The sequence below is a fragment of the Stegostoma tigrinum genome, chromosome 33 (genome assembly GCF_030684315.1).
Source record: "Stegostoma tigrinum isolate sSteTig4 chromosome 33, sSteTig4.hap1, whole genome shotgun sequence".
Classification (NCBI taxonomy): Eukaryota; Metazoa; Chordata; class Chondrichthyes; order Orectolobiformes; family Stegostomatidae; genus Stegostoma; species Stegostoma tigrinum.
In genome coordinates this window covers 34084448-34108355 of record NC_081386.1, presented here as the reverse complement: position 1 = coordinate 34108355, position 23908 = coordinate 34084448, and the positions used below count along the sequence as shown (strand labels likewise).

The 23908-nt window shown below is 42.6% G+C and overlaps 1 protein-coding gene across 1 annotated transcript; it reads left to right on the top strand.

Annotated features, from left to right (window-relative positions):
- The first annotated feature begins 2259 nt into the window (after window positions 1-2259).
- Window positions 2260-22550, top strand: wdr76 (WD repeat domain 76). The gene is made up of 13 exons (XM_048562611.2): window positions 2260-2768; window positions 4013-4111; window positions 5079-5143; window positions 6155-6281; window positions 7284-7373; window positions 7970-8013; window positions 8304-8457; window positions 9556-9708; window positions 11243-11361; window positions 13019-13117; window positions 13735-13887; window positions 15610-15663; window positions 17427-22550. Exons 1-13 carry the CDS (start codon window positions 2466-2468, stop codon window positions 17695-17697), a joined length of 1731 nt encoding a protein of 576 aa, XP_048418568.1. The 5' UTR covers window positions 2260-2465; the 3' UTR covers window positions 17698-22550.
- The last annotated feature ends 1358 nt before the right edge of the window (window positions 22551-23908 follow it).

Below are 23908 nucleotides of genomic sequence, written 5' to 3'. Positions count from 1 at the left end.
GCTGGGGACCACTGGAGGAGGCCAAGATGGATCATCAAGTCAGCACTTCTGGCTAAAGTTTGCTGCGAATGCTTCAAGCCTTATCTTTTGCACTGATGTGCTGAGCTCTTCCATCATTGAGGATGGGGATATTTGTGGAGCCTCATCCTCCAGTGAGTTGTTTAATTGTCCACCACCATTAACCACTGGATGTGGCAGGACTGCAGAGCTTAGATCTGACCCATTGGTTGTGGGATCGCTTAGCTCTATCACTTGCTGCTTTCGCTGTTTGGCGTGCAAGCTTCACCAGGTTGATCCCTGCACTCTTCATTGAACCAGGGTTGATCCCCTGGCTTGATGGTAATGGTTGAGTGGGGGATATGCCGGGCCATGAGGTTACAGATTGCGCTGGAGTACAATTCTGCTGCTGTTGATGGCCCGCAGTGCCTCATGGATGCCCAACCTTGAGTTGCTATATCTGTGCAAAGTCTGCCCCATTTAGAACAGTGATAGTGCCACACAACACGATGGAAGTTGTTCTCAATATGAAGGTGGGACTTTGTCTCCACAAGGACTGCGCAATAGTCACACTTAGCAATACTGACATGGACAGATGCATCTGCAGTTGGCAGATTAGTAAATGAGATCAAGTATGTTTTTCCCTTCTGTTGGTTACCTAGTTAGTGGTCAGAAACAGGACAGTGGAATGTAATGTGAAGTTATGCATTTTGGCAGGAAAAATAGAGCTGAATATTCGAAAAAAAAGTGAAAGACTAGAGGAAGCTCAGCATGGAAGGGAATCTCAAAATGATAGCGTCCAGTTTCTAATGGGAAGAGGGAATGTGAATGTAATGGTGATTTGTATTTCAAAGGGGAAAAGAAGTGTAATTTTTGTGTTTGGTCACCAGCAAACATCCCCATTTCTGACCTCATTGGACTATAGCTGGAATACTGTGAACAGTTTTGGGTCTTTTATCTGAGGAAAGATATACTAGCAGTGGAGGTTGTCTGGAGAAAATCGACTTGATGCCAGGTAGAGGGATTTTGAGGAGAGGTTAAGTAGGTTGGGCTTATACTTACTAGGTGTAGAAAACTGAGGGGGATACCTCATTGGAACTCAAGAATCTTAGGAGATGACAGACTAGATGCTGAGTGGCTGTTTCCCCTTAATAAGGGACTCTATGAACACAGCACATGATTTGAGAGTAAGGAATTGCCCATTTAGCACATGAGGATTTTTTCTTGGAGGATAATGCATCAATGGAATTCTTTATCACACAGTGCTGTAGAAGATGTTTCACTAAATAGATCATGGCTGAGAGAGACGGCTTTATAATCATTAGGGGCATCTAGATTTATGGCTAGAAGGCAAGAAAGTGGAGGTAAAGATTATCAGAACAATCATGTTTTCATTGATTTGTGGAGTGGACCCAATGGGCTGAATGGCCTACATCTAGTTTTACAACTTATGTTAAGAGGAAAGTGAGTCCAAATGACACACACTGAAGGCAGAGAATGACAGAAAAGGGAGCAAATCCTGAAACTGTGCTTCTGTTACTGTGGCACATCTTGCTCTGCACCCAAACATCGGAATTGGCCTGCTCAGTCTCACCCAAGATTCATGACAAAAACCTGCAACCTTGAGTAAGTATCATCCTCAAATCAAAGCACCGCAGATTTAGACAACTAAATTAACCCTTTATGAATTTAATAAAGATAACTCGTGACTACACTTCAATACCAAGACTGAATAGAATGGATGATAACATTACGTTTTTCTGAAAATTAGAAGTTTTAGCTATCTTTGTGACAGCTAACATTACCCAACTGTATTTTAAACATTGAACACAAACGGGTTGTTGAGGATTGATTTATTTGTCCCAACCAATGTAGAATATCCTACAACAACAAAAGCACAGAAGGAGCTGATTCACATCATCCCTTGTTCTGCCTCTTAAAAAGGGCTATCAGATAAGTTTCACTACCTTTTTCTCTTAACTAGTGTGCAAATTATTTCGTATCAAGTAATTTCTATGTAAAAGTTTCTTTACAACCTGCTTTCCATTGGTTTTTGGGGCAGTGCGTGCCTGATCCAAACAAGGCTCACTGGACTTGAAACACGAACTCTTTCTCTCTACAGATGCCGCCACACCTGCTGAGTTTCTCAAACAAGTTTTGTTTCTGTTTCAGATCTTCATTCGCACTTCTTTGTTTTATTTCACTGTTAATTGCAGAGTTTGGTCGTTTCAATCTTCTCCAGCCGCTTTTCAGGTGAGCTAGGTATCCCGGGAGGCATTGCGGTTTCTAAGATGGCGGATGTGAAAGTGTCCTATCTCCGGCAGCAGGAGGCGGAGCGCGGGAAATGTAACAATTTATGTAACATTTTATGTAAGGACTGAAAAGTTACAGCTCCCCCGGAAGTGGCCGCTCGGTGCCGACTTTTTTCCATTTGAAACCAGAAAATTGACCGCATTTCCCTCCGGGCCATGAAGCCCAGGGTTGAGGACACTGCACTTGGGCAGCAGCCGCGAGCAGCGGCCTCGGGAAACCGAAAGCGGCGGCTCGAAGCGGCCTTCCCCGGGCCCGGAGGAGGAGAGGACCCGGACAAGAAGCCCCCGCCCCGGCGATCAAACACGGCGATGACCCCGGCCGGGCCTGACCAGCAGCAAATGCCAGCCGCTGAGGAGGGCACCTCTTCTGGGCCAACAAGCCCTGCAGAGACCGGCATGAGCACCTCAGAGCAGAGTGACTCGGATGGCTTCAGCGCTGACGATGAGTTTCCTATGGCGGTAAGAAATTAGAAGTTGTTAACTGTTAGTTTAACATCTCTCTTGTAGCTATATGTGTTTTCACCTCCACTTTTTAAGACTGAATAGCAACCTACAGCTTTAACCAAGTCCATCTGGCCTTTTATACAAATGCAAGTTACTTTTGTACTTGGACAATTAATTAATTGTCCAAGTATGATGAGTGGGACGAATATCTAATAAGATTTTACCAATAATTTTTGCGTGTCGTCACGATTTGTTGACTCCCAGGACTCTGTCTCCGATAGCGAGCGGGAGGCTCCCACCTGTGCTGGTCCTGTATGTTTAGTGTTTGTGCGCAGTGCGGTCACGGTCCATGTGAGAGCAGTGGGGAGGAGAGGGGCTTCACTGTGGTTTGCCATTAACCAACCATCTGTAATGAAAAGTGTGCCATAGTTTATAGATATTTTAAAGCAATCTGTACGAACCTATTATGAAACATGTTTGGGGAAGATGGCGCTTTATTATGGACTTTCTAACACAGAGCTAGAGACACAACCGCTTCTCTACCTGAGCCGAGTCTTCCTTATTTATATCCTGAGAGTTGATCACTCAACTAATTACTTCAGTCTAATTAATAATTCAAAGAGTCTGTTCAGGTACAAAGTCCCAAATAACCACCTATGCCATTAGATTCTATGATTTTACATTATTTGGGGTAATTGGAGTAACATCAAACAAGGCTTTAAACTGAAAGAATAGGGGATGCTGGAAATCCAAAACAAATAGCTGGAGAAACTCGGCAGGTCTGGCAGCATCTGACTTCTGAAGAAGGGTACCTGGATCTGAAATATTAACTGTGCTTTCTCTCCACATATGCCACCAGACCTGCCAAGTTTCTCCAGCAATTTCTGTTTTTAAGTCTTTAAGCTTTCTGACTTTTGTTTTATTCCTATTACACTATGGGTTTTCGTATTGTGAATTGCTTTGCCTTGTTTAAGTGTACAACTGATGATCCAAGTTTGACCAGCTTCCATAAATGGGAAAACTGAGAGGTTAATTCATTGATGTGCAAATGTATTTCTGCAGTGCATCTTTGTCTTTCTCTTTAGAGCAACTGCTTTTGTCTGAGAGGACCATGCTTTCCAACTCCTTGCCACTGTCCCTCTAATGGCACCGAGTTGTTGCTGTTGAACAGATGGACCGAGATTGTTGAGATAGTGAGTGCACAGGAATCTATTCAAATGAGGAGTTTGTACCTGTCAATGTTATGTTTTTTGTTTTAGTTTCATCGAAAATCTGAGGAGCTGTCAGTGTATGAGAAGAAGCGACTGAAAAACATTCAGGAAAATGCCCGGTTCTTTGCATCTTTGAATATGCTGCAGGTAAATTAATGGACAGCAGCAGCTCAAGACCAGCTACCGTCTGCCACTATCCTCTGTTTCATTATTGCTGTTTATCACCAGGCTGTTGAGCTGAGTTGGTTCTGCTTATGATTTAAGTCAATCAAACACAAGATTTATTGTCTCTCAGGAAGTGGTTCAGTCAGCATGACTGCTCAAAACCACACCTGGGTGACCAATGGTTTTCTAGGATTTGGAGCAATGCTTCAGACAGTTTGCTGTCCTGGATAGTGGTGTACCACATCTCAAAGACTGATGTAGACTAAATGAAGGAAAACTGTTTCCAGTGGGAGGGATGTCAATAAACCGAGACGTCAAGGTACTTGATGAAAGAATGCAAGACAGAATGAGGAAACCTTTCTTTTTAAGCAGCAAACTCTTGTGATTAAGACCACCCTGTCCTAAAAGGTCATGGAAACAGATTGAATAGAGACTGTTGGAAGTTATTGCGTAAGATACAAGAGCAAATCATTAAGCCTTTGAGCCTCTTACCATTTTGTTCAATCTTTTACCCTGCTCACTTCCTTCAGTCCCAGAATAAGACAATTAAAGGGAACGTACTGAGCAGGGCTGTGTGAAAATAGAAGGGGAGTGTAATTAATTTGATAGGTTTGTGAAAGGATAGGGACATTGATGGGCCCAGTGTCCTCTATGCTAGATTACTCTAATTTTTTTTGGATCGAGCACATCTGAACATCACTTCAGCTCACACGTTTTCACAGTGGTCAGGATAAAAAGAGACAATAGAATTGTACTTACTGTGTTTTACCCTGGTCAAGGCTCAGACAGTGCGTTGGGGATACACCAGGCTGTCCTTGTCTGGACAGTCACATGGAGAGAATGTCCAGCAAGTCCTTCCTCTCACCTGGTCTGTCTTGAAGTATTTGGCACAGCAAAGTAAATTGTTCTCCGCTGATCCACAAAGGAATTTGCTCTCCTTATTTTACAGACTGCTGAAAAACTCAGAGAAATCAGTAAAAAGCAGCCAGTAAAAAGACCAAAGGCGCCTAAAAGGTATGATTTAGTGCGATGCAGTTAGAGGATCTGTGAAGTTTAGTATTATGTATTTTTGAATTGAGTCATATCTGATTATCTCTTGTGTTAGTTGGCTATCCAGTCCTTCAAGCCTAGTCTGCTTTTACACAAGTCATGGCTGTTTTTCTACCTTTTATTTTCTTTATTTGTTCAGGGGATGTGGGTGTAGCTGACTGGACCAGCATTTATTGCCCATCTCTAAATTGCCCAGAGGGCAGTTAAGAGTCAACCACATTGCTGTGGGTCTGGAGTCACATCTAGGCCAGACCAGATAAGGGTGGCAGTTTCCTTCTCTGAAGGACATCAGTGAACCAGATGGATTTTTTCCAACAATCGATAATGGATTCTTGTTCATCATTAGATTCTTAATTCCAGGTATTTATTGAATTCAAATTCCACCATCTGTCGTGGTGGGATTTGAACCCAGGTCCCCAGAATATTATCTGGGTCTCTGGTTTAACCGTCCAGCAATAGTACCACACGGCCATCACCTCCCCAAATTCAGCTTCACTTTGACTCCACGTGGCTGCCCTGTTCCATTGTATTCCTTTACAATGTCAGCACACATTGAGAGAGCAACATTAATAGGGATAATTTGATAGTGGAGCTTCCGAAATTTCAAAGGGAAAAAGATAGTTGTAAGAGTCTCATGATAAATTGTGGGGTTGGATAGCTGATAAAAATTGCATCTTACAGAAGTTATGTAGTGAGGAGCTGCCACAAAAATCCATATTGGATCTTCTAAGTCAAATTGATAAGTTGAGATTCAGAAATTCATGACATTTCCGATGATGTCAAACTAGGAGGGAAACTAATTAATTGTTATAAGCCAGTCAAGAAAATTTAAAATTAATCTGACACATGGCTTAGCAGCAGAAATTTCACAAGAAAAGCTAATTATCGATCTGTTGTTTAGGTGTATTTGTTTTATTCTTATTGTCCTATCATATGCAGCTTTATTACAAGTTTGGTCCTTTCTCTTACTTTCAGAAAGAAACTGCAAAGCTCTGGGCAGCAGCCTATAGTTCGCCGATCGATGCGTTTACTGAGATTAGACCCAGGAGGTGCCCCACTCCCAGAAACGCCAATAGAAATACAAGAGAAGGTGGAAGAGAGGGTGAGTCTCACTGTTTACATGTCTACGAATCCAGGATTTGTAACAGATTCAACATTTCTTTTGCGCTTGACAGGTTTTGATTGGACAGGGATGAGGTTAGTGCTGGGATAATCATCATAAAGTAGATACATGTTACAGGTGACATGGCTCTGTCACATGGCACCTTAACCAGAGCTGCAGGATTTTGTACTTTGGCATGATATTTCCAATTCCAACACCATCTGTCTGCGTGAGCAAACACCAGGGAGGGTGTTGGAGGGGGTTTGGGCAAGTATGTGTCTGAGGGAGATGGCAGAAAGCACCTGAGTGTGAGGGAGGCAGATAGAGCGTGCATGCATGTGAGGGAGACAACACAGTGAGATTGACTGACTGATGGACAACGTGGGGCGTGCACATGCATGTGGGAAGGAGGCAGAGAGTTCCTTAGTGTCCGACAGGGACGTGTGTGAGAGAAGGGGAGGAAAGGGAGCCCACGTGCTCTAACATAACTGAATGTACACCTCCATGTGGGGCAGGGAATGAGAGAGAAAGAAAGAGAGAGGTAGAACATAGAACAATACAGCGCAGAACAGGCCCTTCGGCCCTCGGTGTTGCACCGACCTGTGAACTAATCTAAGCCCCTCCCCCCTACACTCGCATCATTATCCATATGCTTATCCAAGATTACCCAAGTGTGACACAGGGAGTGGAATTACATGTGCATGGGAAGCATACAGTGTGTGGGAGGAAGTGTTGTGCCATTGGGTTGGAGGGCAGGCATAGTAAAGGAGGAAGGGAGAGAGAGAATACCTGGGTGGGTGGGCGGGTGAGAATAATATAGATTCATTTAAGGTGCGGCCAGACAAGTACGTGAGAGAGAAAGGAATACAGTGAAGCTGAATGTGACAATGCTGAATTGCAGAATAAACCCTAGCATGGATTCGTTGGGCTGAATTGCTTATTTCTGTGCCATATATTCTGTATTGGTGTTCTTGTTTTCTTTTGGTTGCTCCTCTTCCCCAGATTTCTGGGCCGCTGAAAATGGTTCGAGATGATGAAGAAGACAGCAAAATAACAGAGAATCTGATGAAGACATGGCTGGAGATGAGCCAGGTATTCCATGTTATAACTGAACGGGGAGACGGATTGAGTCACATGCTCTTTTTTTATTAACTCAATGCCGAACTGTTGTATGTCACCCACTGTTTAGGGGGCTCAAAGTTCTGTGCATGTACAGACTGATCCTTGTGGAAGAATTCTGAAAGCTTCAAGTTTTTTTTAATGTAATGTTGTAGAAGTTGATGTTTGTCCCTTTTAAGAGACAGTTGTTTTATATTATGTTGTGTTGGGTACATGTCTGAACAAGAGCTTTTTCCAAAGACACCTAAAATGTTTGAATAAATTGGCCTTTAGTCGGTGTTTTTAATCACGTGGAATATGTAGAGACAAATGTTTAAAGTGTGATGATTAAAATAAGCCATTTTAGGAGATCTTATGAAAGCCAATATTTTTTCTGAATCTTAAACTTTGGTTAACGTCGCCTCTTGTTTTCCCCCCATTCTAGCTTTCATCCCCATTAGTCCAAAATGATATTAACATTAAGAGCTTGATTTTTGGCATTTTGGTTAAAATTGAGAATGCAAGTAAATGAAATGTAGGGCTGGAGCCTGGTATAGTCACTAGCTGAATATTTATACATGTTTTCCCAGGGGGAGATGTATACTGAAGAAAAACAGTCGGTTGAGCTAAAAATGTAAGTTCCTTTTCAGCATGATTCTCCATGGCAACACCTCTGCCAATCAATTAACACTCTTCCTCTCATCATATAAATGTTTTTTTTTCATTCTTGATATTCTTGCAAATTGCCCTGATGAAAAGTTTTGATAAAATGTGTATTTTTTCCAGCAATACTCAATTTCTGTACTACAAAACAACTGTTTTTAGTCTAGGGTTGACTTTCAATTTTAAAATAGAAGCTACATTTGTCTGTTGTTTACTTAACTTTGTATAAGCCACTTCCATTGCTGTTAATGCTCTGACCAGGTACAAGTCCAGTTTGCACAGGATGACCATGCAAGAAGGTCTTGTTGCTAAAGTGACGCCAACCCGGGTTAGCTCGTTGGCCTTTCATCCCTCTCCAAGCACCTTTCTGGTTGCTGCTGGGAGCACTTATGGATACGTTGGACTGTGGGATCTGGTCAGTGAACCATTCTCTTTATTCTGGACATAAGAAAGAAAGACCTGCGTTTCCTTAGCACCTTTCTCCCCTTCAGGACATTACAGAGCTCTTTACAGCCAGTGAAGTATTTCTGAAACAGTTATTGTTGTAGGAAACAGACCAATGGCTCCCATTAATAGTAAGTATTCCTTTTGAGTGATGTTGAGGAATAAAAAAAACTGGACAGTGGGGAGAGTTCTCCTGCTCTTGGAAAAATGCCCCTGATTTTATTCAGTCTACCTAAGACAACATCAGTCTGAAAAACATCCATCTTTTATGGAATTTCCTGGTTGTTAACAGATGGTGAAACTTAAGAGACTACTGTGAGTGGTGTGAAGAGGAAGTTTTTCCTTCTTACCACATTCATGAGAAGAAATTATTTTAATCCACATTTGTTTACTGCTGTGTAAATAATTTTGATTGTATAGAAATAGCCCCTTTACCACAACCAACCTGTTTCATGGGAGAACTTTAAACTGAATTTGTGTCTGTGAACTTCTGCAAGTTGGATTTATAAGCAGCATCAGACCATCCTTAAGAGATTTGTAGATGCGAGTGATGCCGTGTTACTCAGTACTGAGGAGACTGTTTACATTTGTAAAGTAATACAGTGTCAGCTGTGACTGAAAGGCAGCACTGTCACCTCACGGATTCAAGTTCTACTACAAAGACTTAGCGCAGTATTGAGGCAGACAATTCATTGCAGGAGTGAGGGAGTGCTGCCTTGCTGCAGGTACTATCCTTTAGGTGTGACTGGACGTGAAACATCACGGAGAACTTAAGGCAGAGCTGCAGTTTCTTCCTCGTGTGCCAGCTGCTACGTATCCCTCCAACAACATTGTAAAAACAGATTATCTGATAATTGTCACACTGCTGTTTGTGTGAGCTTACTTTTTTTTGCATAAACTGCCTGTTTCCCACTTTACAATAATGACTGCTTCAGAAAGAGCTATGTTGGCTGTAAAGGAATGCAGATGGCCTGAAGTCAGAAAAAGTGTCACAGAAATGTAAGCTATTTATTTCTTAGTGACCCAACTCTGATTGTAATCTTTTGCTCTTCTCTCTACTTCATTGCAGAGTTCCCAGGAGGGTACAGTCCATCATTTCAAGCCTCACTGCAACACTGTTAACTGTTTGCATTTTTCACCTTCTAACTCTGCTGAGCTCCTGTCGCTAAGCAATGAAGGGAGTATTCGTTGTGGAAATGTAGCTGCTGCTATCTTTGATGAGGTAAAATGCACTAAAGGTCTTTGAGCCATCTTGTCGGTTTTACGTTATTAGAATGTGTGAAATGCGTTGGTGGTTTTCTGTGTCAAGAAACACAGTGTGCCTTCTCTAAATGAAGATTGCTGAAATTCTGTTGTACTTTAACACCTTCTGCATTGAGCCAAGAAAAAAGCAAAGGGAAATTAATCTCCAGTTGCAGTTACACTGGAAACTCAGATGTTACTTTGGTTGGAGTGTTGCTTCTTGCATTTGGTGTTGAGGCTTGTGAGAGCTCAGAGGTGGGAAAGAGAAAGTGTCGTGAGGCCTGTGCAATCCTGCTTCCTCAATCATTCACTTTTTTAAAATATATTTCAGAAAAGGCAACACATTCGGTGTAGGTGAAAGTGTGAAGTGTAAGGAAAATGTTCTTTTAGGAGTTTAACTTGCATGTACTTTCATAATTATGTCACCTGTTTTTAATTCACTTTTTATTGTGCTTAAAATGTTTATTTATCCTGTATGTAATAATACTACAGCCCAAGATGTCATTAGTAGGGGCATAACATAGAAAAGCAAGGTTATATTGCACTTGGGTACAACACTGGTTCAGCCTTATCTACGGAATTGTGTCAAGTTCCAGTTATTCTTTAGAAAGGATGTGAAAACTTTACAGAGCGCGCAGAAGAGATTAATTGGTATAATTGCAACGATGAAGAATTTTAGTTATAAAAAAGTTTAAAGTTGAAACTTGAAGGCGAAAAGGTACCAAGAAGATTTGTTCGAAGTACTCAAAATCACAAAGGCTCCAGCGATTAAACAACGAGAAATTGTTCCCATAGCTGGAAGGACCACTATCCAGAGGGCATAGATTAAGGTCATTATTAAAAGAGGGAATTGAGACATGAAGACAAACAGTTTTACACAGCAAGTAGTTAGGATTTGGAATGCACTGTGTGAGGCACTGGATGCTTTCAGAAGAGAATTGGATAGTTACGAGGAGAAAACAATTTGGGGTTTGCAGGAGATTAATGCTTCAAAGAATCAGCACAAACACAATGGGCTGAATGACCATCTCCTGGGTTGTGATAATTCTGATTCTGATTTAAAATAATAGCAGACTACACCTCCCCTGACCCATTCCTGACCATAGTCTCCTCCTTTCCGCTGTACTGATTTGTAGCACAGAAGCTGTCTGAAGTCATCTTTTTCCTTTTGGAATCTCTCACTCAGTTCCAACCTATGATTTCTGAGTTTGTTTTATCTCATTGCTCAATGAAGCATGGCCTCTGCTGATTAAAGAGACTTTTCTAATTAAAATGATATGAGGAAATTGGTTTCTAATAAATTTGGGGCTGTGCAACTCCAGATATCGTAGCCAGTTACATTCAACATTTACATTTCTGAGGAAGGGTCACTGGACCTGAAACGTTAACTCTGTTTTCTCCTCCACAGATGCTGCCAGACCTGCTGAGCTTTTCCAGCAACTTTGTTTTTGTTCCTGATTTACAGCATCCGCAGGTCTTTTGGTTTCTACATTCAACATTTAATCTGTTCCTAGGTCTATACATCCGACACGTGGGATACATCTTCCTTTGATTTCTTGGCTGAAGATGGTTCCAGATTGATTGTCAGTCACTGGGATGGGAATGTGTTTGTTGTTGACAGACGGACCCCAAGGTCAGTTCTTGTCTGTAAGGGTGAGCACTCGCTTTGTAGGCCCTCATGTAAACAACAGTTCTGTTAGTTAAAGTCAACCAGGGCTTTTATGTTCTTTTTTGAAAGTTACAAGTTTTATTTTGCTCACCTCTGGGCATGCGCTGTAAGCGATACTTTTGAGTTCCTGTTGCTTGTTGCTCTTGTGAATTTGGTTTCTCACTGTCTCTCTGAGCTGCTGCAGTCCTTGTGGCAATGGTGAAAATCTGGAACAGTGGTGTGGTGAGGACAGTCACTGACACTGACACTAAATCAGGGAAACAGCCTGAATAGCTGTTTGAATGGATTTTTAAAAGGAGCAGAATTGGTGGACCCGGTGTTCTGGACAATATGAAGCTTTTAACTAACTAGCAGAACAAATGTGTTTGCAGTTTGCCTCATTGCTGTCTGTATCTGCAATTTACAAACTGGAGTAGGCCATTCGGCCCCTCTAACTTGCTCCGCTATATCATTAGGTCTGGTTAGTTCTTCAACTGCACAGCCCCATCTACCCTGAGAACCAGTGACTGTCTTGTTAGTGCGGAATTATCGATCCCTGCATTAAAACTGGTCAACGGCCCTATCTTTGCCCCTCCACTGTCCAAACTGAAGTACTTGGTATGAAACCTGCTTGAATAAATGCACACCGTCTATTTATTGAGTGCAGTTTTTAGCACCTTTTATCTGAATGGGACTTTTTCTGTGTTGCACCACAGTGTTGAGTGATGGAGTTAAGGTAGTGAGGTTTCAAAGTGGGTTTCTCTGGAAGGCTCAGCAATGTAGCCAAATGGCTACCTTCAAGTGTGCACACTGCAAATGCTCAGATCACAGGGTGAGTCTGCAGTTGGCACCATCACCGTTGCATTGCCTGCTGCACCCAATCTCACTTTTCTCAAAGTGAAAAAGCCTTAATGAAAGTAAAGACTTGGGGTGGAGGGGGGGGAGCAAATCATGTTATTCGCCAAGGACTCTTAGCAATTTTTATAGATGCACGATAGGAAGCATCCAATCTGGATGCATCTTGGCTTGGTACAGCAAGTGCTCTTCCCAAGGCCACAAGAAGTTAGCATTGTGACTGCAGCCCAATTCACCACAAAAACCAGCCTTCCTTCCATTGACTCTGTCTCTGCTTCCTGCTACCCTTGGAATAGCAGCCAACGTTAAGACTCCTCCCACCTTGATTATCCTCTCTTCCACTCTCTTCATTGGGCCATAGTTTCAAAAATTTGAAAATACATACCAGCAGATTTAAAACTGCTTCTCCCCCAACCCCATCATCAGACTAACAAATGGATCTCTCAGTATATGAGAGTTTATCTTTCTCTGTAGCACTCTGTAACACTATAGTCTGCTTTCTGTTCTATTACCCTGGTGTACTTACGTAAAGTATGATTTGTCTCGTTAACACACAAAGCAATCCTTTTTCCCCCATATCTCGGTAAATGTGGCAATAATAAATCAAACCAAACCGATTTGAATATTTTCATTTTGTGAAAAAACATGTATTTAACTTCAGGTGAATAATCTGTTAAAACTTGCTTTGGATTTGTTTTTGTGTGAAGATACTTATGTATGCAGATATGCATTACTGAATTAAAAGCAGTTTTTCTTAGTTTGTTTCTCCTTGTGCATCTTTCCACAGCACTTCAGGGGAACTGAATGCGTTCCTGGGCATAAACCAGTTTCGGACAGTCAGTGTTCACCCAGTGCATCGTCAGTATTTTGTAGCTGCTGGAACACGGTAAGCTTGCTCAGAACATATTGTTGCAGGTGTTCCTGTTTTCTCAATGTCCCTTCGTTACATTGTCCTTGCGGTGTAGCATGTACTGGGTGGCTGCCTCCAAAATGTTCGTTCTCTAACCTGGCATTCGATTTAATACAGAACGTTTTTATAACAGACTGGAAAAAGGAGGTCTCTTCTCCCAGATAGTTGGGGCAGTTAAGATCAGCAGTCGGTTGAACATTTATAAATTGAAACTGATTTTTTTTTTGTTAGGAAAGATTATTGAGGGATTTGGGGGTGTCGGGGTGGGGGGAGGAAGGCAAATAAATGAAATTTAAGAATCAAGCTGATCTAACTAAATGATCAGTTCGAGAATGAAATTAAGAAAGACTTTGACAGACAATATTGAAATAAGTTCAGAATTCTTGCCGACTCTGATTATACGTGAGTATATATTCATGACTGACCAAATGGTGGAACAGGTTCTGCTGGTCATGTAGCCATCTTTTGACCTAATGAATGGCGTCCTCCTGATTCTGTCATCACTGGTTGGGTATTTCTGCTCCAGTGTCACTAATGAATGAGTTTTTGATTTTTAGAGGAAGATCTGACCTAAATGCTTCTGTTTCTGACAGATGTGTAGCTGTCTATGATGTTCGGAATCTAAAAACATCACCCAAAAAGGCTGTAGCTTCCCTCGGGGAACACACAAAGAATGTAAACTCTGCCTACTTCTCACCTCTTACCGGTAATAATGTGGTGACTGTCTGCATGGATGACAGGATCAGGTAATGAGTGTATCTGAATCGTTGCAGAATTAAATTGTGCAATTCAGAGAACGGAAACCTAGAGGTAGGGTTTTTGATTTGATGGGATGTCGCTGATGATCATCAATCACAGATCACTCTGTCCACATTCTGTAATTCTAGTCTATCTTGAAAATATCACTTCCAGTTCATAGAATCATAGTGTTGTACAGCATGGAAACAGACCCTAAGGTGCAACTCATCCATGCTGAGCAGTTATTCTAAATTAATCTAGTCCCATTTGCCAGCGTTTGGCCCGTATCCTTCTGACTTCCTATTCATGTACCCAGCCAGATGCCTTTTTAAATGTTGTAGTTGTACCAGCCTCCACTTCTTCCTGTATCAACTCACCCCATACACTCCTCCATCTTAAATATTTCTCCTCTCACCTTAAACCTATGCCTTCTAGTTTTGGTCAGCTCTACCCTGAGGAAAAGATCTTGGCTATTCATCCTATCCCATGCCGTCATGATATATAAACCACTGTAAGGTCACCCCTCAGCCTTTAAAGCTCCAAGGAAAACAGCCACAGTATGTCCCTACAGCTCAAACCCTGGCAACATCCTCCTAATTTTTTTCTGAAGCCTTTCAAGTTTCCCAACATTGTTCCGAGAGCAGGGAGGCCTTAAGTGAACGCAGTATTCCAAAAGCGACCTAACCAATGTCCTGTATAGCCACAACATGATACCAATTCCCATAATTAATGCACTGACCAATAAAGACAAGCACCAAACGCTGCCTTCACTATCCTGTCTGCCTGTGACTCCACTTTCAAGGAGCTATGAATGTGCTCTCCGAGGTCATTTCCTTTACCTGCCAATGTCCTAAGCTGACTCAAGGTGGGAAACCACATCATAGACATATACCATTGTCGGTTTGAGAAACTGGGTATTGGTGGTTGCGTTGTTGACATCCTATGGTCGTGCTTTTGCCTTTCTTAAGGCAAACTCTTTGGGTTAGAACACAGAAACTTGAACAACCAAGGGACTGTTTTGGAGAGGTGCTGACTGTAAATAGGTTATTTTGTTGTCATTCTTTACAGTAAGTGTCATGAGGGTAGAATTACACAGCACAAATCTGGATCTTTCAGCACCACTGGTCTAGTCCAGTGTTTATGTTCTGTGTGTCTCCTTACCAGCTCCCTCCATCAAGAGTGAGATTTCTTTATCCTTTGGGATGTAGGCATCACTGCCAAGATGTTGCTCATCGCTATTAATTTCCCTTGATCTGGCCAAACTGAAGGGCAGAAAGAGTCAGCTGCATTGTTGGAATGACATGTCAGTTCAGGAGGTTCCTTCCTAAAGGCCATCAGTGAACCAGGTGGTTTTTTATTTACAAGAATTGATCATTTCTTGGTCACCGTCACTAACTGCAGATTTATCAGTTGAATTTAAATGTCACCAGTGGCTGTGGTGGGATTTGAACTCATGTCCTCAGAGCATTAGCCTGATCCTCTAGATTACCAATCCAGAGCCATTACCGTATCATCATATTGCCATATCACCAATCCTCTCTGCGTTGGACATGCTGTGCTGTCCTGATTGACAATGAATTTCCCAGGACCCCCTGTTTTAATGAGGGCCATTTCGGTTTGTTTGAATTAAGAAAGTAATTTTCATTTAAAATGCCTTTTTCTTAAAGAAATATCATTGGGGTTCATGTTTGTTCATATCTTATTTATTGTTTTAAAATAATTTATTGCAGAATATTTGACACCAGTGCCATAATTCCCAGGATTCCAGTTGTGACATCAATAACGTGAGTGAAAAATATTTCCAAGTAACAGATTAACTTGATGTTTTGCCATCAGATGTTGAAGTTGAAATGAGCCCTTTCTGACGTTCGCCCAAGTTCCTGAGATGTTTGGTGTCCTGTGGTTTACCCTTGTATACCCAGTGCTGCACTGATCAGTACTGTGGTCCAGTCTTACAGCTGTGTAAGCGAAGACAGCGAGTGCTAACAGACTGTTAGATTCTCCTGTCGCTTCTGTTCTTGCTTAGCCCCCTTTTGCTTGCAGTCTATGATACACCTTTTATGGATCAGAACTCAGAAATGCAATCCCTGGTTCCTTTGTCACTCTGTGACGAGGGAAGGCTAGATGTCTGAAGCTCAATTCCAGAGAATGGGAGCTGGACATTTGTCTTAGGGACTCCAGGTGAAAGTTTGAAAGGGATGATGTCAGTGGACAGTTGGCCAATGGTGGTAGATGGATGAAAGACCCCCTAATGCAGTGGTGAACACCTGGAATAGAGATGGCACATTGTCATAACTCACTGCAATAGGGCGGTGAAATCACCCCCCTCCTCTCCCCAATATTCCCTGAGTTGTCACAAAAGTTGTTAGTTTTTAAAGGAAGCACGCAGAACCCCCAAGCTGCTGGGCTTTCGCACCCAGGGTCCTGGAGCTTGGACCAAGTTTCTGCACTTAACACGAATTACATTCTAGCTGTCGGTAAACAATTTAAGCCAAGTTAAAGGAACCGCCACAAATTAAAACTCTTAAAACCCTTTAAACTCTCCCTTCCACAAAGAGGCAAACGGGGAAAAGAAATCTCTCGCATGGACAGAAGGGGAACTGCAGAATCACAATTCTGTAGTATTTTTGAATGGAAGGCTTCACCTTGACCTTTTTCCAGACAGACCCACTGGCTAGCAAGAGGCACAGGGTGGCTGACTGACTTTGGGAAGGTCTGTGACTTATCTCACTTCAAGTCACTACTTGCAGCATCTGCTGAAGGAATGATAAGCTGGTTTTCATCTGGTTTAAAGTGGCTTTATGTAGACAACAGAGAGCGCGAGAGATTGTATTTTTTGGCTGCTGCAGACCTTCTGGTCTTCTGGTCTGACTGGCTTCTCGGGCTGAGCTGTTCAGATACCTGACAGTCAGTCACACAGTTGGCAGGTAGAGGATCTTTGTCATTGATAACTAGCCTCTTGCCCACCAGCCACTCCAATTCAGTGCTAAACTACTACTTTGTCTGTATGTCGCTGGAACTCAGATCTACACAAACAGGGAGGCACGATCGGTATTCCGTTTGTTATTTTCAACATACTCGGTCATCAATGCGTATCCCTGGTTTTCAACACAGCCCTCAGTTTCCTTCACAGTTTTTAAAAAGCACAAAAATAAAAAGACATAATCTTTACAATGTGTTAATTCCTTCAGGAAAGTTCATGCAGTACATTGGGGAAAGCAGGAAGGAAGCAGGAACGAGTTGCTATCTTGCTAACTTTGAAGATAGTGACACAGAGAGTGGTTCAAAGTGTGAAGGAGTCACTATGATGCCTTATTCCTTGTCATTGTGTTCAGGTTATACTAGATAATAGCGTGGATGCTTTTAAGGGGAAGCTGAATAAACCTGAGAGAAAGATATAGAAGATTATGCTGTTTGGGTGTGGTGATGGTGATGGTAGTGGAGGTGCAGACTGAGAAGGATAGTTGGGCTGATTGGCTCTTTCTGTGCAACAAATGCTTTGTAATTAGACTGTTAACCATTTTTTATTTTCTCTGTTTTAAAACAGACATAACAATTTCACTGGGCGCTGGCTGACTAAATTCCGGGCAGTGTGGGACCCTAAAAGGGACGACTGCTTCATTGTAGGTAGTATGGCCAGGCCGAGGCAGATTGAAGTGTTCCATGTTACGGGCTCCAAAGTGCGAGAATTCAGGGACACAGAATGGCTGGGGTCTATCTGCTCCATAAATGTCATGCATCCAACAAGGAATATACTGGTTGGTGGAAACTCCAGTGGACGCCTTCATGTTTTCGCCGATGGCCCATTGAGTGGATAATAGTGGAACTTCCTGCAGAATCTGAGGACTGATGCTCAGTCACGGTAACATTGAAGACGGGACTCTAACTGGTTTATGTGCTGTATGTTGAGGAAAAAAGCCTCTGGAAGTTTGGCGTTTTGTCTACACTGTTCAGTATAAATTTTAATTGATATATAAACTGCTTAAGTGAGTGGTATACAGTTGAGATCCAGTAACATGTACAAACTAGAAATCACCACAGATCTGCTGGGTTAATGGGTAAAGGCACATGCTGCTGTTATGTTGTTCTCTGGAACCTGATCATTTTGGTAAATCAGACTCTTAAGAGATCTGTTCAGATGATTCAGGGCATCTTTACTGAACGCTGTTATAGAACATAGAACAGTACAGCACAGAACAGGCCCTTCAGCCCACAATGTTGTGCCGACCATTGATCCTCATGTATGCACCCTCAAATTTCTGTGACCATATGCATGTCCAGCAGTCTCTTAAATGACCCCAATGACCTTGCTTCCACAACTGCTGCTGGCAACGCATTCCATGCTCTCACAACTCTCTGTGTAAAGAACCCGCCTCTGACATCCCCTCTATACTTTCCACCAACCAGCTTAAAACTATGACCCCTCGTGCTAGCCATTTCTGCCCTGGGAAATAGTCTCTGGCTATCAACTCTATCTATGCCTCTCATTATCTTGTATATCTCAATTAGGTCCCCTCTCCTCCTCCTTTTCTCCAATGAAAAGAGACCGAGCTCAGTCAACCTCTCTTCATAAGATAAGCCCTCCAGTCCAGGCAGCATCCCGGTAAACCTCCTTTGAACCCTCTCCAAAGCATCCACATCTTTCCTATAATAGGGCGACCAGAACTGGACGCAGTATTCCAAGTGCGGTCTAACCAAAGTTTTATAGAGCTGCAACAAGATCTCACGACTCTTAAACTCAATCCCCCTGTTAATGAAAGCCAAAACACCATATGCTTTCTTAACAACCCTGTCCACTTTGGCGGCCATTTTAAGGGATCTCTGTATCTGCACACCAAGATCCCTCTGTTCCTCCGCACTGCCAAGAATCCTATCCTTAATCCTGTACTCGGCTTTCAAATTCGACCTTCCAAAATGCATCACCTCGCATTTATCCAGGTTGAACTCCATCTGCCACCTCTCAGCCCATCTCTGCATCCTGTCAATGTCCCGCTGCAGCCTACAACAGCCCTCTATACTGTCAACGACACCTCCGACCTTTGTGTCATCTGCAAACTTGCTGACCCATCCTTCAATCCCCTCATCCAAGTCATTAATAAAAATTACAAACAGTAGAGGCCCAAGGACAGAGCCCTGTGGAACCCCACTCACCACTGACTTCCAGGCAGAATATTTTCCCTCTACTACCACTCGCTGTCTTCTGTTGGCCAGCCAATTCTGTATCCAAGCAGCTAAGTTCCCCTGTATCCCATTCCTCCTGACCTTCTGAATGAGCCTACCATGGGGAACCTTATCAAATGCCTTACTGAAGTCCATATACACCACATCCACAGCTCGACCCTCATCAACTTTTCTAGTCACATCCTCAAAAAACTCTAGGGTTTGTGAGGCATGACCTACCCCTCTCAAAGCCGTGTTGACTGTATTTGATCAAGCCATGCTCTTCCAGATGGTCATAAATCTTATCCCTCAGAATCCTTTCTAACACCTTGCAGATGACAGACGTGAGACTTACTGGTCTGTAATTGCCGGGGATTTCCCTATTTCCTTTCTTGAAGAGAGGAATTACATTTGCCTCTCTCCAGTCCTCAGGTACGACTCCAGCGGAGAGCGAGGATGCAAAGATCTTCGCAAGTGGCGAAGCAATTTCATTTCTCGCTTCCCAAAGCAGCCGAGGACAAATCTGGTCCGGGCCTGGCGACTTGTCAATCTTAATGTTTGACAAAATTTTCAGCACATCAGCTTCCTCTATCTCTATCCATTCCAGCATGCACACCTGCTCTTCAAAGGTTTCATTCACTACAAAGTTCATTTCTTTCATAAAGACAGAAGCAAAAAACTCATTTAGGGCTTCCCCTACCTCCTCAGGCTCCACACACAAGTTCCCTATGCTATCCCTGATCGGCCCTACTCTTTCTTTGACCATTCTCTTATTCCTCACATAAGTGTAAAATGCCTTTGTGTTTTCCCTGATTCGTTCTGCCAAGCCTTTCTCGTGCCCCCTCCTGGCTCTCCTCAGACCATTTTTGAGCTCCTTCCTTGCCTGCGAGTAATCCTCTCTAGCTGAACTTGACCCTAGCTTCCTCCACCTTATGTAAGCTTCCTTCTTCCTTTTCACAAGAAGCTCCACCGCTCTCGTCATCCAAGGTTCCTTTATCTTACCCCTTCTTGCCTGTCTCAGAGGGACATATTTATTCATCACTCGCAACAACTGTTCCTTAAACAGTCTCCACATGTCTATAGTGCCTTTACCATGGAACAATTGCTCCCAGTCCATGCTTCCTAACTCATGTCTAATCGCATCATAATTTCCTCTTCCCCAATTAAATATCCTCCCATTTTGCCTAATCCTCTCCTTCTCCATAGCTATGTAGAATGTGAGGCAGTTATGGTCACTATCACCAAAATGGTCTCCCACCACAAGATCTGATACCTGCCCCGGCTCGTTTTCGAGCACCAAGTCTAGAATGGCCTCTCCCCTCGTCGGCCTGACAACGTACTGCGTTAGGAAACCCTCCTGAACTCACCTTACAAAAACAGCTCCATTCAAATCTTCTGCTCGAAGCAGGTTCCAATCAATATTAGGAAAGTTAAAGTCACCCATTACAACAACCCTACTGCGTCCACACTTTTCCAAAATCTGCTGACCTATGCTTTCTTCAATCTCCCTGCTGCTACTGGGGGGCTTGTAGTAAACTCCTAATGAGGTGACTACTCCCTTGCTCTTTCTAATTTCCACCCGTACTGACTCGGTAGGCAGATCTTCCTCAACAAAGGAAGCTTCTGTAGCTGTGTTACCCTCTCTGATTAGTAGTGCTACACCCCCTCCCTATTCTTTTTAAATGTTCTAAACCCTGGAACATCCAGCAACCATTCCTGCCCATGAGAAACCCATGTCTCTGTTCTGGCCACAACATCATAGCACCAGGTACTGATCCATGCTCTAAGTTCATCACTTTTATTCCTGATACTCCTTGCGTTAAAGCAAACACACTTTAACCGATCCCTTGGTTCCTTCCCACTAGCTGGTCTACCTCTTGCTACTGCCTCACCTGCATCAACTCTCACCTCCGGTATACAGCTCAGGTTCCCACCCCCCTGCCATACTAGTTTAAACCCTCTCGAACTACTCGAGCAAACCTTCCACCCAGGACATTGGTCCCCTTCCAGTTCAGATGCAACCCGTCCTTCTTGTACAGGTCCCACCTTCCCCAGAAGGCATCCCAATTATCTACATATCTGAAGCCCTCCCTCCTACACCAGCTGCGTAGCCACGTGTTAAGCTGCGCCCGCTCCCTGTTCCTCGTCTCGCTATTTCGTGGCACCGGTAGTAAACCAGAGAACACTACTCTGTTCGTCCTGCTCTGCAGCTTCCCTCCTAACTCCCTGAAATCACTTTTTATATCCTCAATCCTTTTTCTGGCTATATCTTAGTGCCAATATGTAACACGATTTCTGGCTGTTCGCCCTCCCCTTTTAGAACCTTATACACCCGATCGGAGACGTCCCGGACCCTGGCACCAGGGAGGCAACATACCTTCCGGGAATCCCGATCCTGACCACAAAATCTCCTGTCGATTCCCCTAACTATCGAGTCCCCTACCACGAGTACTTTTCTATTCTGCCCCCTTTGTTATGTTTTGAGTTTACAAAGCAATCAGAAAAAGAGCTTGACTCCTTCGGATCAGGACCGTGAGCTAAAATGTCAGAGTTGGTGCTCACTTCACTTGTAGGAAGCCTGTCTCAACAGATTCACCACTGTGCTGCAAAACAGTGTTTACCTGTTGAGGAAGTATTTTCTGTCTTTCCCACTAGCTCAGAAAACAAAACCACTGAAAATGCGGTGATTTTATCTCCTCTATGCCCCAGCATTGGTGATATTATCCAGTGTATCTCAGTTGTAAGGTCAAATAGAGTTCTGCTCAAAAATAACAGCAATTGAGTTATTTTCTGCTGATTGTCTGTTTGTTTCTGTATTTTCAGAAAAAAAATTATAGTTACTCATTCTGAGATTTTAATACTCCCCATTCTGAATTTCTCATATCCGCCATCAAATAGTGCCATTATTCCCTCTCTCTTGGCTCCTCCCTAATGATGCTGATCACCGCTATATTTCTTAATGACACCCCAGAGTTTAGCTCAGATTCGTGGGAGAAAATGCGCACAAATGCAAGAAAAATGCAGTGATCAGCAGGTGTAGCATGGTTACTCAAGGTCTTGAAAGTGGATCGTGGAGCATGTTCTTACTGCAGAGCCCACTCATCAGAATGTTTATATTTTCTTGCTAAAGAGAGTTAGTATAATTTTTAATCCCCTACAGAATGTAGGAGCAATGTTTCATTTATGAGGCACAGACTTCAAGTATTCTTAGTGCAGCGCTGTTTTGTTTTTTTTTAATCAGTAGAGTAGCAGCAATCTATTAAACAATTTTAAAGAGATGTTTCAAATAAACTTACCTTTTCATATAGTTTACATGCATTATTTGAATGGCCGTCCTGTAAAGTAGTCTTAAACTAATGTTTAATGGTAATGATTAATATTCAAAAGAATGAAATTGTACTGTGGCTGTTTAAGGATCTGAATTCAGTCATTTTCTTTTGAGAAAATACGCAGTAGAACTCTGTAAACGTGATCAGAAACTGTCAGATTAAACTGTCAGAATAAAACCTCATCTTGTTTACTTGTTTCTCTTTTCAGGAAATAAACCTGTCCTTTCTTACCAATTAGCCGGTGTGTGGCTCCTGTCCTGTTGCGGGCATTTATTGCCCAGAGCGCACAAACACACATTTGCCACATATTCTAATGACTTGGAAGTGAATGTACTGTAGCCAAGTTTGTGGATGATGCAACAATAGTTGGAAGGTGTGTCACCCTCACCACTCAAAGTCGGCAGAAGGACATAGGCAGTTTGTGTGAGTAAAAACTTGGCAGATGGAATGTAATGTGGGTAGATGACATTATGCACGTCAGCAAGAAGAATAAAAGAGTTGCATGTTATCTAAATGGAGAGAGACTGTAGAAAGCCACAGCTTGAAGTGATTTGGGACGGCAGGGTCCTTGCACATGAATTACAAAAATTAAGTGTACAAGAGCAGGAATGAGTTATGAAAGGCTAGTTATAAGGCACAACTGGAATACTGTAAGCAGTTTGGGTCCCTTTAACAACAAAAAACACTGGAATTGGAGGCCTTCCGGAGAGGGTTCATTAGACTGATATTGGGTATGGAGGGGTTTTCTTAGAAGCTGAGGAGGTTGGACCTGTACTCATCAGAAATTTGGAGGAATTTTTTAAAATATGAAACGTGCAAGATTCTTAGGGAGCTGGACAGGGCCAGTTATTTCTCAGGATAGGTGTATGGAACCAGAAAAGAAATGAGAGTGACCTGTCTTCCCATTAGCAGTAACAGAAAGTTTCACTGCTGTTTGTTGGAACATTCCTATTGTGTCAGAACCCTTCTGTAAAGTACATTTTTATAAAGTGTGAATGGCTGCATCGAGGAGTGAATCGCACTCTCTTATGGGGCTCTGGCATACAGAACACTTGCAGTGGATTGAAACAGTTCAGTCAATGGTTGGTAACCCCAACCATTGACTTGGTTTAACTCACGAGGAGGTGATTTTGACTTAAGGAGATATTCAACCAAGCAAGACTCAACCTCAAGTATTTAACAAAGACATCGGGCACAATTAATGCATGTTAAATAAAACAAAGTAAATATATCTTCAAATTAAATGTTAATATATTCATTTTCCATTTATTTATTTCTTTTTGAATTATTTAATTACCTGCCAAGCTGAATCTACTGGCAAATATTTTAGACCCCATGCTATAAATGACACGTTTTGTTCTGTGGTTAATGAGCAAGGATCTCTACAATACCTAGCCCTGCGTGTCTCTAGCAGTGATGCCTAGGGATCATATGTATAATTACATCGTGTATGCAAAGGCCTTTCAGCCCAAGTGTTTTTCATGGAGTGGCTCAGGGGTTAGCACTGCTGCCACACAGCACCAGGAACCTGGGTTCAATT

Coding starts and splice junctions, on each gene's coding strand:
- wdr76 (XM_048562611.2), top strand. CDS start 2,466: ATGAAGCCCAGGGTTGAGGACACTGCACTTGGGCAGCAGCCGCGAGCA. Junction 13,118..13,734: donor TTTGTAGCTGCTGGAACACG/GTAAGCTTGCTC, acceptor TGTTTCTGACAG/ATGTGTAGCTGTCTATGATG. Junction 15,664..17,426: donor CCAGTTGTGACATCAATAAC/GTGAGTGAAAAA, acceptor GTTTTAAAACAG/ACATAACAATTTCACTGGGC.